At 46.4% G+C, this 17527-nt stretch overlaps 1 protein-coding gene across 1 annotated transcript in view; it reads right to left on the bottom strand.

Annotated features, from left to right (window-relative positions):
* LOC132386055 (neuronal PAS domain-containing protein 3-like) overlaps window positions 1-17527 on the bottom strand; it is an 82366-nt gene that overhangs the window by 26770 nt on the left and 38069 nt on the right. The window contains exon 5 of the mRNA XM_059958344.1: window positions 16775-16890. Coding sequence (XP_059814327.1) covers window positions 16775-16890 — 116 coding nt within the window. The remainder of the gene's footprint in view (window positions 1-16774; window positions 16891-17527) is intronic.

Raw genomic sequence — 17527 nt, 5'->3', positions numbered from 1 at the left:
TGTGTGGTGCCTGACCAAGTGGTTAAGGCGTTGGACCTTAAGGTCGTGAGTTTGAGCCCCAGCCAGGGCGGTGTGTTGTGTCCTTGAGCAAGGCACTTAACCACACATTGCTCCCGTCTACCCAGCTGAAAATTGGTACCGGCAAAATGCTGGGGGTTGACCTCGCAATAGACTGGCGTTCTATCCGGGTGGGGGGGAGGTGAAGTCTCGAACTCTCAGTCGCTTCACGCCACGGAAACCAGCATGAGTGCCAGCCTGATGAGCCCATAAGGCTCGGGACAGACTTTAACTTAACCACTTACTGTAATTCACATGTTTTTATCTATTATTATGTATTGCATTGTACTGCTACTGCACAGACAACAAATTTCATGATGTATGCTGGTGATATTAAGTCTGATTCTGATTTATATGCCCATCTAAGAGATGTTGGAAACCACGATTTTTTAATACTTTTCATAAAGTGAATTAATGTACTTTTACCAAAGTTGTATTTTAATCCTTTGTACTTTTACCAAACTCGTTTATTTTTCACGGTATGTGGTGGTTCATCCTGACTTGGTGGCAGAAATTGGTATAGCAGTTAAGCTAATAGTTCATCCCTTCCTCATTTGTCATTGGCTAAAAGTGTTGGCACCTTTCCCACATGATGTAATTGTGCAACCATTGATTGGTTTAGACTATCTAAGGAATTTTCCTTGTTTTAGCTATAAAAGTGACGGATTTTTCAGAGGCGCCCTCTTTTTGTCTTCACATTCTTTGCTGTTCATTTTCCTCGGCATCGTTTCTCAGCCCTTTATTCTGTTTGTTTAGTATTTGTTATGCTTGTTTGCACTTCAAAATAAATGATCGTTAGAGTTAAGACTGCTTGCCATTCCTGTTTCCTGGGAAAACCCTGTGGATCAGAAAGCAAACAGGGAGCCAACAGAGCTTTTCAAACATCTCTGTTATATTGGCCCCCACCATCAGCCATGGCAGGACACACCACTCTCTATGTAAAAAACATAATCTGCTCCTCATATCTCCTTTGAATTTACCTCTATCACTTCAAATATCCCATCTCTGATTATTAGACATTCCAACTCTGACAAATGTATTCTGACTCTCATCTCTGTCTTAGCCTCTCATACTAATTTTATAAACCTCGAATCAGATCTTTCCTCAGTCTCTGTCGCTCCAGAGAAAGCCATCCAAGTTTGCTTGACCTCTCCACATAGCACCTGGCCTCTCCTCTTCTTCACCCTCTCCAAAACCTCCATGCCCTTCCTATAAATGGGGGTGACCAGTCCCTCCACTGCCTGTGAGGAGTTTGTACGTTCTCTCCGTTGACCGTGTGGGTTTCCTCCGGGTGCTCTGGTTTCCTCCCACAGACCGAAGACATAGGTTAATTGGTCATTGTGAGTTGTCCTGTGATTAGGCTCGGGTTAAATCAAGGGATTGCAGAGCAGTGTGGCTTGAAGGGCCTATTCTGAGCTGTATCGTAATAAAAAAAATGAATGCAGTACTCCAAATGCAGCCTGCCCAGAGTTTTATAAAGCTTCAACACAACTTCCTGACCTTGAACTCTATAACACAGGAGGTCTTGGCTCAGCATCCTGATTAAAGGGTCAGATGTTATTAAAATTAGGGAAAGAGCATACTTGGAATGTTAGAGTAACATTTGCAGGGTTTCAGTTTGCATTCATTCACCCTGCCACAAGGGGGCAGGCACATCCCACCCTATGAAGCCAAGCCTTCAAATGTTTTATATAAAGAATAATTGCTCAAAAGTAATTTTCTTTAGATCTTTGTTTCCCTTACTGACCATAACGATTTCAATGGCCATGAGCCCTCCATCCATATTTCTGATCGCATTCGGAGAAGTGCAGTTCTTTTTTCTGTAACTCTTCATGACAGAGAGGCGGAAGTGCCATTATGTTGGAGAGGATTTTAAGTGGTTAGCAGTGCTGCTACCCCACAGTGCCGGTGATGCCAGTTCGATTCCGACCTCGGGTACTGCCTTTGTGGAGTTTTCACACTCTCTCTAAGACCTCCACCCCCCCACCCCCCAGATGTACTGTGGTTCCCCCTCCAAAGATGTGGACTGGTGAGTTAATTAATCCCCAGTGTGTTAAGGGGCTGGTAGAATTTAGGGAGAGTTGATGGGAATGTGGAGAGAATAATAAATGGTTGGACTTGCACTACTGTGCAAAAGTCTCACACACACACACACACACACACACACACACACACACACACACACACACACACACTCACTCATACACACACATACACACACACACTCACTCATACACACACACACACACTCACTCATACACACACTCATACACACACACACACTCACACACACACTCACTCATACACACACACACACTCACTCATACACACACACACACACTCACTCATACACACACACACACACACTCACTCATACACACACACACACACACTCACTCATACACACACACACACACTCACTCATACACACACACACACACACTCACTCATACACACACACACACACTCACTCATACACACACTCATACACACACACACACTCACACACACACTCACTCATACACACACACACACTCACTCATACACTCACACACACACTCACTCATACACACACACACACACTCACTCATACACACACACACACACACACACACACACACACACACACACACACAATATAGCCAGGGTGCCCCAGACTTCTGCACAGCACTGTAGTTATTTTATGTATTGCACTGTACTGCTGCCACAAAAAAAAAACACATTTCATGATGTATGTGAGTGATGATAAACCTGATTCTGATCTGGGTCTCTGTTGTGGACTGAGAGTGGGAAGGGGACAGGGAGAAGGGAGGGGGACATTCAGTAATGATCAATAAACCAATTATTTTGAATCAAATTATTTTGTCTCAGGTCTGGGTGCGTCTGCACTTGCACCACCCCCACCCCGGCACTCCTTCTCTGCCCCCTGTCCCACACCCCTCCCGCGACACTCCACCCTCGCCATTCCCAACATCCTTTGCTCCCACCAGATTTACAAACTCGCTCTCCGCTCCACGTTGAGAAATACAGTACTGTGCAAAAGTTTTCTCTCTCCCTGTCTCCCACTCACTCTCCCCCCTCTCTCCCTAAGATTTTTTGCACAGTGCTGTACTTGGTGGGTCGAAGGATATGGCAGTAACTCTCTGATATTCCCAGCTTTTCCTTCTTTACCGTGGAGCTCTCTGGGTTTATGACATACCGTCAGTTCCCAAGAGGGGGATGGGAGTGACAACCTTTCCAAATGTACAGAGAGCTTTTGACAATTTGGCCTTCTTAAATCAGGACACTGACTTCAGGAGGTGGGATGATATGTTAAAGGTAAGTAAGTGGACAGGGTCAGCAGCTTTTAATTGCCCAGTGTTATCAGTTCAGAGGAGCTGTCCAGGACCCATCACTACGAAGCACCTCTACTTCCTTACAAGTTTGCAATTGTTCTGCATGGCATCTAAAACTTTGACAAAATTCTATAGATATGCAGTGGAGAGTGTATTGACCGGCTGCATCACAGCCTGAGATGGAAACACCTATGCCCCTGAACAGAAAATCCTACAAAAGTAGTAGTGGATTTGGTCCAGTCCATCCCTGATAAACCCTCCACACCACTGAACACATCTACATGAAACACTGTCGCAGGAAAGCAGCATCCATCACCAGGGACCCCCACCACCCAGGCCGTGCTCTTTTCTCAGTGCTGCCATCAGGAAGAAGGTACAGGAGCCCCAGGATGCACACTAACAGCTTCAGAAACAGTTATTACCCCTCAGCTATGAACCAGTGGGGATAACTTCATCCAACTTCACTCGCCCCATCACTGAATTGTTCCCAAATCCTATGGACTCACTTTTAAGGACTCTTCATCTTGTGTTCTTGATATTTATTGCTTATTTATTATTTTTTTACTCTTCTGTGTTTGTACAGTTTGTTGCCTTTTGCACACTGGTTGTTTCTCCACCCTGTTTTGTCCTCTCTTGTCCTGTTTATTATTTATTGTAACGCCTGCACTGTTTTTGTGCACTTTATGCAGTCCTGGGTAGGTCTGTAGTCTAGTGTAGTTGTTTTTTTTCTCTCTGTGTTTTTTACGTAGTTCAGTCTAGTTTTTGTACTGTGTCGTGTAACATCATGGTCCTGAAAAACGTCTCATTTTTACTGTGTACTGTACCAGGTCAAAATGACAATAAGAAGTGACTTGACTTGACTGTTGAGTGCAGTCTTTCATTGATGCTATTATGGTTCTTGCATTTACTGAGTATGCCCACAAGAAAACGAATCTCAGGTTTGTATACGGTGACATATACTGTATGAACTTTGATAATAAATTTATTTTCATCTTTGAAGACGTTGGCGGGACCAAATTGTGCGGTTCTGGTCACCTACCTACAGGAAGGATATGATTCAGTTTGAAAGAGTGCAGAGAAAATTTACAAGGATGTTGCCAGGACTTGAAGACCTGATTTATTGGGGAAGGTTGAATAGGGTAGGACTTTATTCCCTGGAGTGCAGGGGAATGAGATTTTCGACATCAGCTCTACTTGTCACGTGTACATTGAAAAATTGAAATATCCAGGGAAACGTGCTGTTTGCGTCGGAGACCAGCACAGTTTGAAGATGGGCTTGAGCAGCTCGTAAATGTCGCCTTGACTCTGGTGACAACATAACATGGCCACAACTTACTACACATACGTGTTTGGACTGTGGGAGGAAACTGGAGCACCTGGAGGAAACCTGGGAGAACATACAAACTCCGTACAGAAAGCAGCAGGAATTGATCCCTGATTACTGAATTATGGCGGGTATGCCTTCTTCACTCCGAGGTTGGTGAAAGTGTGAAATGAACTGCCAGCAGAAGTGGTAGATGTTGGTTTAATTGTGACATTTGAGAGAAGTTTGGATAGGTTTACAAAAACCATTCCAGGATTAAAAGGCTTATCATTTGAGGAGTGTTTGATGGCTCTGGGCCTGTATTCACTGGGTTTCAGAAGAATGAGGGGTGGGGGTGGGATCTCATTGAAACCTATCAACTGCTGAAAGGCTTTGATAGAGTGGATGTGGAGAGGATGTTTCCTACTGTGGTGGAGACTACGACGAGAGTACGCAACCTCAGAGGGATGTTCTTATAGAGTGGAGATGAGGAGAGATTTCTTTAGCCAGGGAGCGGTTAACTTGTGGAATTCGTTGCCACAGGCAGCTGTGGAGGCCAAGTGATTGGACACATTTAAGGCAGAGGTTGATAGATTCTTGATTGGTCAGGGCGTGAAGGGATACAGGGAGGAGGCTGAGAGGGAAAATGGATCAGCCATGACGAAATGGCAGAGCAGACTTGATGGGCCAAATGGCCTAATTCTACTCCTATATCTTTTGGTCTTGTGGTACATGGATAAGAGGTATGGGGGGGCTATGGACTGGGTGCAGGTAGATGATTGGGATAGCATGGACTAGATGGGCTGACTGGTCTGTTTCTCTGCTGTAGTGCTCTATGACTCTATATCCCTGTGTGTTTCAAAGAGTGAGCCGGTAACAGCTATCATCCTTCACGTCCTCTTGAGCCAGCCAAGCCTTTTACTGTGATGGTTTTCCAACTATTTAACCATTCAATCCATATATCCCTTGGTGCAAACATCTATTAAATATCTAAGTCTCCAAAGACTTCCAAGGGAGTCTTAATTCCTTGGATTAATCCCAAGACAATAGACAATAGGTGCAGAAGTAGACCATTCAGCCCTTCGAGCTTGCTCCGCCATTTTGAGATCATGGCTGATCATCTACTATCAATACCCGGTTCCTGCCTTGTCCCCATATCCCTTGATTCCCCTATCCATAAGATACCTATCTAGCTCCTTCTTGAAAGCATCCAGAGAATTGGCCTCCACTACCTTCCGAGGCAGTGCATTCCACACCCCCACAACTCTCTGGGAGAAGAAGTTTTTCCTTAACTCTGTCCTGAATGACCTACCTCTTATTCTCAAACCATGCCCTCTGGTACTGGACTCTCCCAGCATCTGGAACATATTTCCTGCCCCTATCTTGTCCAATCCCTTAATAATCTTATATGTTTCAATCAGATCCCCTCTCAATCTCCTTAATTCCAGCGTGTACAAGCCCAGTCTCTCTAACCTCTCTGCGTAAGACAGTCCAGACATCCCAGGAATTAACCTCGTGAATCTACGCTGCACTTCCTCTACAGCCAGGATGTCCTTCCTTAACCCTGGAGACCAAAACTGTACACAATACTCCAGGTGTGGTCTCACCAGGGCTCTGTACAAATGCAAGAGGATTTCCTTGCTCTTGTACTCAATTCCCTTTGTAATAAAGGCCAACATTCCATTAGCCTTCTTCACTGCCTGCTGCACTTGCTCATTCACCTTCAGTGACTGATGGACAAGGACTCCTAGATCTCTTTGTATTTCTCCCTTACCTAACTCTACACCGTTCAGATAATAATCTGCTTTCCTGTTCTTACTCCCAAAGTGGATAACCTCACACTTACTCACATTAAACGTCATCTGCCAAGTATCTGCTCATTCACCCAGCCTATCCAAGTCACCCTGACTTCTCCTAACATCCTCATCACATGTCATACTGCCACCCAGCTTAGTATCATCAACAAATTTGCTGATGTTATTCTCAATGCCTTCATCTAAATCGTTGACGTAATTTGTAAACAGCTGTGGTCCCAATACCGAGCCCTGTGGCACCCCACTAGTCACCACCTGCCATTCCGAGAAACACCCATTCACCGCTACCCTTTGCTTTCTATCTGCCAACGAGTTTTCTATCCATGTCAATGTCTTCCCCCCGATGCCCTGAGCTTTGATTTTACCCACCAGTCTCCTATGTGGGATCTTATCAAATGCCTTCTGAAAATCGAGGTACACTACATCCACTGGATCTCCCCCATCTAACTTCCTGGTTACATCCTCGAAAAACTCCAACAGATTAGTCAAGCATGATTTACCCTTGGTAAATCCATGCTGGCTCAGCCCAATCCTATCACTGCTATCTAGATATGCCACTATTTCATCTTTAATAATGGACTCTAGCATCTTCCCCACCACCGATGTCAGGCTGACAGGTCGATAGTTCTCTGTTTTCTCCCTCCCTCCTTTCTTAAAAAGCGGGATAACATTAGCCATTCTCCAATCCTCAGGAACTGGTCCTGAATGTAAGGAACATTGGAAAATAATTACCAATGCATCCGCAATTTCCACGGCCACCTCCTTTAGTACCCTAGGATGCAGACCATCTGGACCTGGGGATTTGTCAGCCTTCAGTCCCATCAATCTACTCATCACCGTTTCCTTCCTAATGTCAATCTGTTTCATTTCCTCTGTTACCCTATGTCCTTGGCCCATCCATACATCTGGGAGATTGCTTGTGTCTTCCTTAGTGAAAACAGATCTAAAGTACTCATTAAATTCTTCTGCCATTTCTCTGTTTCCCATAACAATTTCACCCAATTCATTCTTCAAGGGCCCAATATCGTTCTTAACTATCTTCTTTCTCTCACATACCTAAAAAAGCTTTTGCTATCTTCCTTTATATTCCTGGCTAGCTTGCGTTCGTACCTCATTTTTTCTCCCCGTATTGACATTTTAGTTAAGTTCTGTTGTTCCTTAAAAACTTCCCAATCATCTGTCCTCCCACTCACCTTAGCTCTGTCATACTTCCTTTTTTTTAATGCTATGCAATCTCTGACTTCCTTTGTCAACCACTGTGGCCCCTTTCCCTTCTTTGAATCCTTCTTTCTCTGGGGGATGAACTGATTTTGCACCTTGTGCATTATTCCCAAGAATACCTGCCATTGCTGTTCCACTGTCTTTTCTGCTAGGCTATCCGTCCAGTCAACTTTGGCCAGCTCCTCCCTCATGGCTCCTGTTCAACTGCAAAACTGATACCTCTGAGCTGCCCTTATCCTTCTCAAATTGCAGATAAAAACTTATCATATTATGATCACTACCTCCTAATGGCTCCTTTACTGCAAGATCGCTTATCAAATCCTGTTCATCACATAACACTAAATCCAGAATAGTCTTGTCCCTGGTCGGCTCTCGTACAAGCTGTTCCAAGAATGCATCCTGTAGGCACTCTACAAACTCCCTATCCTGTGGTCCAGCACCAACCTGATTCTCCCAGTTCACCTGCATAACTACTGCGACATTACCATTGCCACATGCCAATGTTAACTCCCTATTCATCTTGCACCCAATATCCATGCTACAGTTTGGTAGCCTGTAGACAACACCCATTAGGGTCTCTTTGCCCTTACTGTTCCTCAGTTCTATCCACACAGACTCTACTTCTCCTGACCCTATGTCCTCCCTTGCAAAGGACTGAAACTCATTTCTCACCAACAGGGCCACCCCACCCCCTCTGCCCACATTTCTGTCCCTACGATAGCATGTATACCCTTGTACATTCATTTCCCAGGTCTGATCTCCCTGCAGCCATGTCTGTTATCCCAACAACATCATAGTTACCCATTCGCACCTGGGCTTCAAGCTCATCTGCCATATTTCTGACATTTCATGCATTCAGATAAAGAATTTTTAGCCCATTTCTCCTCTCTCTGTTTGAATCGCGGCCTATTGTGCTTAACCCAGCTCCCCGAACTCCCATCGGGCTATATGCCCCTAGAATTTTGTTGTCCTTCCTAAATTTACTTATTCTTTCAACACATTTAACTCCATGTTCTGTCAGACCATCCCTCTGTATGTGTTCTCATCACTTGTTCAGCCTCGCCTTTCTCTACTACACACTTAATATTCCGGAACCGTGTAGTCCCCACCTGTCCTTTATTCTTTCTCTCGCTATCCTCTCTCACATTCTGGATCCCCGCCCCATGCAAATTTAGTTTAAACCCCCCCAAGAAGCTCTAGCAAACTTCCCTGCAAGAATGTCAGTACCGCTCCAGTTCAGGTGTAAACCATCCCTTCGGTACAGATCCCACTTTCCCTGAAAGCCCAATTATCTACAAACCTGAAGCCCTCCCTCCTGCACCATCCTCTCAGCCACATTTTAATCTGTATAATCCTTCTGTTCCTTGCCTCACTCGCTCGTGGCACAGGTAGCAATCCTGAGATTGTTTGCCTGGAGGTCCTGCTCTTCAGCTTTGCACCTAACTCCCTGAACTCCCTATGCAGGACCCCCTACCCATGTCGCTGGTCCCTACATGGACCACAACATCTGGATTCTTGCCCTCCCTCTCGTGAATAACCTGCACCCGATCTGAGATGTCTCGGACCCTGGCACCAGGGAAGCAACATACCATCCGAGACTCCCGATCTTCCCCACAAAATCTCCTATCCGCTCCCCCTGACTATAGAATCCCCTATCAATACAGCTCTCTTCTCTTCCCTCCTCCCCTTCCTAGTCGAGGGTCCAACAGTGCCAGAGACAGGACCACTGCAGCTTGTTCCTGGTAGGTCATCCCCACCAACAGTATCCAAAACGGTATACTTATTTTTGATGGGAACGGCCACAGGGGTGCTCTTCTCTCTCTGTCTGCTCCCCCTGCCTCTCTTGACTGTCACCCATTTGCCTATCTCCTGTCTTTTCAGTGTGACTACCTCCCGTTAACTCTTATCTATCTCTTCCTCTGCCTCCCGAATGATCCGTAGTTCATCCAACTCCTGCTCCAATTCCCTAACTCGGTCTGATAGGAGCTGCAGCTGGACGCACCTTTTGCAGGTGTGGTCATCAGGGACAACTGTGTCGACCCTGACCTCCCGCATACTGCATACGGAGCACACCACTGCTCTAACTGTCTCCCCCATCACCTGATCCCAGATTAGTCAGAATAAATGAAAAGCACGTACTCCCGCTCCGTTGCCTTCACCCAAGAGAAGGGTTCGAAAAATGAGAGAATCCCCAGTAGAGGTGTCTACAACTAGGGACACTGATATTATCCCATGGTTCATGATGCACTGTGTCGTATGATATGGGTGATTATAGTCTTTGACCAGATTGTTTTTGGCAATTTTTTCTACAGAAGTGGTTTGCCATTTCCTTCTTCTGGGCAGTGTCTTTACAAGACGGGTGACCCCAGCCATTATCAATACTCTTCAGAGATTGTCTGCCTGGTGTCAGTGGTCACATAACCAGGTCTTGTGATCTGCACCGGCTGCTCGTACGACCATCCACCAACTGCCCCCATGGGTTCACATTACTCTGATCGGGGGTGGGGGGGGGGTTGCTAAGCAGGTGCCACACCTTGTCCAAGTGTGATCTGCAGGCTAGCGGAGGGAAGGAGCGTCTCACACCTCCTTTGGTAGAGACGTATCTCCACCGCGACACCCTGGTGGTAGGGGTGTTTAATACTAGATGGCACTGATTGAAGGTGAGAAGGTTAAAGAGAATCTGAGGCCAAGGAGAACATAGAACATTGCAGCACAGTTCAGGCCATTTGGCCCACAATGTCGTGCTGACACTTTATCAGATGATATGTATAACCCTTTCCTCCCTCATAGCACTCCATTTTTCTATCATCCAAATGCCTATCTTAAATGTCCCTAATGTATCTGCCTCTACCACTACCCCTCACAGGGTGGCCCCTGCACCCACTATTCTCTGTAAAAACCTACCCCTCCCATATTTCTCTCTAAACATCTGAAAAGTACCCACCTGGGTTCACCTATCACCTTTGAGTTATCCTCCCTCCCCTACCCCCAACATTTTTATTCTTGCATCTTCCCCCTTGTTTTCTCTCAGGAAGAGATAACGGCTGGGGGGTGGGGAGGGGGGGTGGTCACCTGTCTGGTAAAGTCACTGCCCGGAAGAAGGCAATAGACAATAGGTGCAGAAGTAGACCGTTTGGCCCCTCGAGCCTGCACCGCCATTCTGAGATCATGACTGATCATCCACTATCAATACCCGGTTCCTGCCTTGTCCCCATATCCCTTGATTCCCTTATCCATAAGATACCTATCTAGCTCCTTTTTGAAAGCATCCAGAGAATTGGCCTCCACTGCCTTCCGAGGCAGTGCCTTCCAGACCCCCACAACTCTCTGGGAAAAGAAGTTTTTCCTTAACTCTGTCCTAAATGACCTACCCCTTATTCTCAAACCGTGCCCTCTGGTACTGGACTCTCCCAGCATCTGGAACATATTACTGGGCAAAGCCACGGCAAACCACTTCTGTAGAAAAATTTGCCGAGAGCAATCGTGGTCACAGAACGACCATGACTGCCCATGTCTTACGACAGAAGGAGTGACCATAAGCAGAGCTGGCAGCTTGTGAGAGGAACGTACATACCAAACAATTGCAATTCTCAGCCACATTGTTATCTGAATCCACTTTAATGCGATATTTGAAATTCGAAGAATATTGTCATTCCCAATGTCATAGCCTCAGGAGGTCCCAGCGTGCTTCACAGATACTGAGTGCTTCGGGAAATGCAATCACCATCGCCATGGCAATGGGTGTATGCGCACAGCAAGATCCCACTGTGATAATGGTTGGATTGCGTGTCATAGCTATGCTGGTTGGTGACACTAAAGTAGTTGACAGTGGTTATTGGGAGTTAGAGAGGGAGATGGGTAACTGGGCTGAGGAATAGCAACTGCAGTTTAATTCTGGTAGGTAGGAGGTGTTGCATTGTGGGTAAACTGCTGAGGTCAGGGCTTCCAGAGTGAATAGTGGTGATGGGGGGGGCGGGGCGGGGGTTGCTGTGGAGTGTTGTAGAACAGTGGGACCTAGGAATGCAAGTGTCCGAATCTGAATGAGAATTGGGTTCACTGTTCCTGTCTTACAGGTGGTGAAGCAGTTAGTGAGGTGCTCTAACAGAGTTCCTCCAAGAGGACCACAACCTTGTCAATGGGTTTGGAGGCTTGTGTGCCTCAAGGACCCGGACAGCGATGTTGGCTGGAGTCAGGGTTTTATGCTTCGGTTCTTTGTCATGCCAAACAGGTCAAAGGGTAGAGGCCAGACTAAAGGTGGTCCACCGGTCCCCCAGGTTTGGGGGGGGTTCAGTTCAACCCTGACTAGTAAAACAAAATAGTCACAGAAACAGCAATGAAATATCTTTCTACATCTGAGTGTGACAGTATTCTTCCAGTCTCCTCTCAGGACCTGCATGACTGTCAGTAGTGAAAACCGAGAGGAAGTTACTGACAGGATGGAGGAACCCCTGAGATGGAGGAGTTTCACTGCTGCCCTAACACCAGCAGTGTCACGGGCAATAAGGAAGTGTCAGCGACCCAGATTCAATTCCCATCTTTTGTACATTCTCACCCTGACCACAGGGGTCTTATCCGGGTACTCTGGTTCCCTCCCACATTCCAATGGCGTTGGTTAATCGGTCACATGGTGCAGGCTCTTTGGGCAGGAAGGCCTGTTACCCTGCTGTATCTCTAAATAAAAATTAATAGATGACATGAAAATTATTGTGTGTGGCAGCAGGACACGATGTGCCGGGTGAAAACCCATTAGTCAGGCTGGCCATCACCAGTCAGTGCGTTGAGTATAGAGGCTGTGGTGTTACGTTTCAACTGTACAAGATGTTGATGGGACCGTGTGTGGAATATTGACAAGGTGTTACCCACCAGGCTATGGAAAATCCGCCATTACGCTGTAAGAGTTCAGAGGACCGTTGGCTGTTTGATGTATTTTTTTTTGAACGGGTTGAACTGGCTGCATCACAGCCTGGTAATGGAAACACCAATGCCTTTGAATGGCAGATTCAGCCCCGGTACGTCACAGGTAAAGCCCTCCCTGCGCATCTACATGAAACGTTGTCGTCGGAAAGCTGCATCCATCATTAAAGGCCCACCACCACCCAGGCCATGCTCTCTTCTCACTGCTGACACCAGGTGCAAGAGTCTCAGGACTCAAACCACTGGGTTCAAGAACAGTTACTACCCCTCTACCATTAGGCTCTGGAGCAAAAGGGTTAACTACACTCACTTGCCCCTCCACTGAGATGTTCCCACAACCACTGATCTCACTTTAAGGACTCTTTATCTCATGTTCTCATTATTTATTGCTATGTGGCGACCCACTTCCTAACGCACTCGAACTGGCTCACAAATAGCCAGCGCGCAGGCACAAAGGCCAGGTCTGCAACAAAGGGAAAAAGCCTGCGGGGGTTTGTGAGTACGTGTCCCTTACAGCATCCGTGCCCGGGGAGGGCGGGATGAGGGAGGCTTTAAAGCAAGACTGTGAAGTTCGAATAAAATCATCTTTAATTGCAGTTTACCGACTCCGTGTTGTTATTTTAGCGCTGTGTGTAGCACACCGCTACAGGTATTTATTTATATTTGCATTTGCTCAGTTTGTTGCCTTCTGCACTCTGGTTGATCTTTCATCGATCCTGTTACAATTACTATTCTATAGATTTGCTGAGTATGCCCGCAGGAAAATGAATCTCAGGGTTGGATATGGTTATGTACTTTGATAATAAAATTTACTTTGAACTTTGTTGGTTCTTTGTTTCGTGGCTGTCTGTGAGGAAGACGAACCTCAAGGGCTGTATTCTGAATACGTACTTTGACTTTGAGGAGTTTTACTCAGTGAGCTGCCAGGAATTGAGGTTTTGAATATGGAGAGATAGGTCGAACAAGTTGGAACTTTATCCATTGTAGCAGAGTACACTAGGAGGAGCTGGAGCAATCGATTTAGGATGGAAACGAGGAGAAACTGCTTTTAGACCATAAGATAATAGGAACAGAATTAGGCCATTTGGCCCATTGAGTCTGCTCCACCATTTCATCATGGCTGATCAATTTTCCCTCTCAACCTCAGTCTTCTTCCTTCTCCCTGCATCCCCTCATGCCCTGACTAATCAAGAATCTATCAACCTCAGCTTTAAACATACCACATCTACCCGTGGCAACAAACTCCACAGACGTGACTACTCTCTGGCTATAGGAATTCTTCCTCAACTCCGTTCTAAATGGACGTCCTTCTATTTTGAGCCCTGGCCCTAGCCTCCAGCACTATAGGAAACATCCACTCCGCATCCAATGAGGTAACCCCTCACTCTTCTGAATTCCAGTGAGTAGAGGCCCAGAGCCTGATTTTCCCAGAGAGTAATGAATCTGTGGAATTCTCTGCCCAGGGAAGCAGTGTTAAATATATTTAAGACACAGTTAGATAGATTTTTGCACAGCAGGGGAACTAAGGGTTATGGGGAGACAGTGGGTGGGTGGAACAGAGTCCATGATGAAATCAGCCATGAACTTATTGAATGATTGAACAGGCTCGGTGGGCCGAATGGCCAACTCCTCACTCGCCCTTCGTACAGGTGTGTACATCAGGGACGTAGACAAGGTGAATGCAGATGGTTTATTTGTAGGGCTGGGGAAATCAAGAACTAGAGGTTTAGGGAGACGGGAGAGATTTAGCAGGGAGCTGAGGGGTGACATGTTTGCCCAGAGGGTGAGCTTCCAGAAGGAGCGAACAGCATTTGAAAGACACCTAGATGGATGGGAAAGGTTAAAGGAATCTGGGGCAATGCAGGCAAATGGGAACAGCTGAAATGGGAATCTTGGTCAGTACGGACTAGGTGTCTTTGTGAATGACTTCATGACTCCTACAACAATGGCTGTTCCTTCTTAGCTCCAGTGACCCTCGTTCGACCCTGACCTCCGCCGCTGTCTGTGCGGAGTTTGCACCCCCCCACCCCCCAATTGGCTTTCTTCAGTTCTAGTCTCATCCAGATTGAGGGGAGAAGAGCCTGCACCCAATCTATATCCCTCACAATTCCTCAGTCAGGGATCAATCCCGCTGCTGTCCGTAAGGAGTTTGTACGCCCTCTCCAGGACTACGTGGGTTTCCTCTGCGAACTTCACATGGGGTTTCCAATGGGGGCTCCCAGTGGGTGGATCGGCTGCTGTAAACAGCGTCTGTCTGAGGTCAGAACCTGTGGAAAGTCAAAGGGAACGTGTGGGGACTCCAAGGGGCAGAAGATTCAAAAGGCTGAAAGCACGAAATTTGCAACGAGGGAAAATAGGGAGCGGAATAATTTTGTTCTGAAAATATTCTAGTCGAGCTGAAATGGAAAGGGAGAGGCAGGATCTCTCCTCTAATCCCGTCCCAGCTGCAGGATTTAACCGAGGACACTTTACTAACCAGGTACAAGGACAGCTTCTAGCCTGCTGAATCAGAATCAGGTTTAATATCACTGGCATATGTCGTGAAACTTGTTAAGTACAATGCAATGCATGATAAACACAGAAAAAAAAGAAATACAGTAAATATATATTAAATAAGTAATGCAAAGACATTAATGCAAATCCCACAGGTTTATTCTTCACTCTCTGGTCCAAGACCCCCTCTGGCTTTAAAGGGGCACTCTTGCAAATTTCCACAGATGTACCGTGGAGAGCATTCCAGCTGGCTGCATCACCATCTGGTATGGGGGGGGGGGGGTGCCAATGCACAGAATCGAGGTAGGCTGTAGAAAATTGTGAATTCAGTCATCTCCATCATGGGCACCGGCCTCTGTAGCATGCAGGACATCTTCAAGGAGCGACGCCTCAGAAAGACGGCATCCATCATTAAAGACCCCTGTCACCCAGGACATGCCCTCTTCTCATTGCTACTGTCAGGGAGGAGGTACAGAAGCCTGAAGACACACACACTCAACGATTCAGGAACAGCTTCTTCTCCTCTGCCATCCGATTTCTGAATGGACATTGAACCCTTGAACACTACCCCACTCCTTTTTAATTCCTAATCAGAATCAGGTTTATTATCACCAGCATGTGACGTGAAATCTGTAAACTTAGCAGCAGCAGTTCAATGCAATTCATAATCTATAGAAAAAAAACTACTAATAAATAAATAAGTATTCAGTATATTTTACACAGTATATGGATACTGAATAGATTAAAAATCGTGCAAAAAACAGAAATACTATATATTAAAAAAAAAGTGAGGCAGTGTTCAAGGGTTCAATGTCCATTTAGGAATCAGATGGTAGAGGGGAAGAAGCTGTTCCTGAATCGTTGAGTGTGTGTCTTCAGGCTCCTGTACCTCCTCCCTGATCGTAACAGTGAGAAAAGGGCATGCCCTGGGTGCTGGAGGTCCTTAATAACGGACGGTGCCTTTCTGAGACACCGCTCCCTAAAGATGTCCTGGATACCTTGTATGCTAGTGCCCAAGATGGAGCTGACTAGATTTACAACCCTCTACAGCTTCTTTCGGTCCTGTGCGGTAGCCCCTCCATACCAGACAGTGATGCACCCTGTCGGAATGCTCTCCACAGTCCACCTATAGAAGTTTTTGAGTGTATTTGTTGACATGCCAAATCTCTTCAAACTCCTAATGAAGTATAGCCACCGTCTTGCCTTCTTTATAACTACATTGATATGTTGGGACCAGGTTAGATCCTCAGAGATCTTGACACCCAAGAACATGGAACTGCTCACCCTCAACTTATTTATTTTAACTATTATATATATTTACTGTAATTCACATTTTTTTCTATATTATCATGTATTGCATTGTACTGCTACTGCGAAGTTAACACATTTCTGATGATATTAAACCTGCTGATATGCTGATGATATTAAACCTGGTTCTGATCCCTCTTGGTTGAAGGGTTTCAGCTCTTGCTGGAACCGAACCGCCTCTGGTTCAGTTGCACGTTCGCCCCCCCCACCCACCGTGCCTTGTTGAACCTGCTGCACATGTGTGTGAGTTGAAGGTGATCTCCAATGGTCTGAACGCAGCCCCGTCCCACCATGGCACTGCTGTCCGCCCCCTCCCCGCCCACAGTTACCTTGTATCCTGAAGACTTGATGTGGACCCCTCGCTTGGTCAGCGTCGACTTCATGCGGACGAAGAACGTTCGTTCGAGTGCTGCGTCCTCGGACAGGAGGCTGGGGCTGGCGGAGTCTGGGGAAGGCACGCGGAGTTAGAGGTCTGATCTCTAAATGCACCGCCCCCCAACACACAACCTCTCCCCAACCCCCACACAGTTATCTGATGCTCCTCACCCCCCCCAACCAACCCTGATCAATGACACAACAGGTAGGGCTGCTGTCTCACAGCTCCCGCGATCCATGTTCAATCCTGACCTCTGATGCTGTCTATGTGGAGTTTGCACGTTCTCCCTGTGACTCTGTGGGTCTCCCTGGCTACTCCAGAGCCATCCCACACTTCAAGGACACACAAAATGATTGATCGCTAGAATGATCGTTTATTTACATGCGGCTGAGAACTGCGTGGCGCGGGGGAGTATTTCAGTCACTGTGTAGCTGTGCTCTTTAATCTACAGTACGCACAGGATCGAATTTGGTGATGTGTGCTTTCACACCTGTACTGAGATTTATGAAGGGAAAATCATGCTTGACCAATCTTCTGGAGTTTTTTGAGGATGTAACTATGAAAATGGACAAGGGAGGGCCAGTGGATGTAGTGTACCTGGATTTCCAAAAAGCTTTTGATAAAGTCCCACATAGGAGATTAGTGGGCAAAATTAGGGCACATGGTATTGGGGGCAGAGTACTGACATGGATTGAAAATTGGCTGG

The sequence above is a fragment of the Hypanus sabinus genome, unplaced genomic scaffold (assembly GCF_030144855.1).
Source record: "Hypanus sabinus isolate sHypSab1 unplaced genomic scaffold, sHypSab1.hap1 H_10, whole genome shotgun sequence".
Lineage (NCBI taxonomy): Eukaryota > Metazoa > Chordata > Chondrichthyes > Myliobatiformes > Dasyatidae > Hypanus > Hypanus sabinus.
This window is presented reverse-complemented; position numbering and strand designations above follow the sequence as displayed.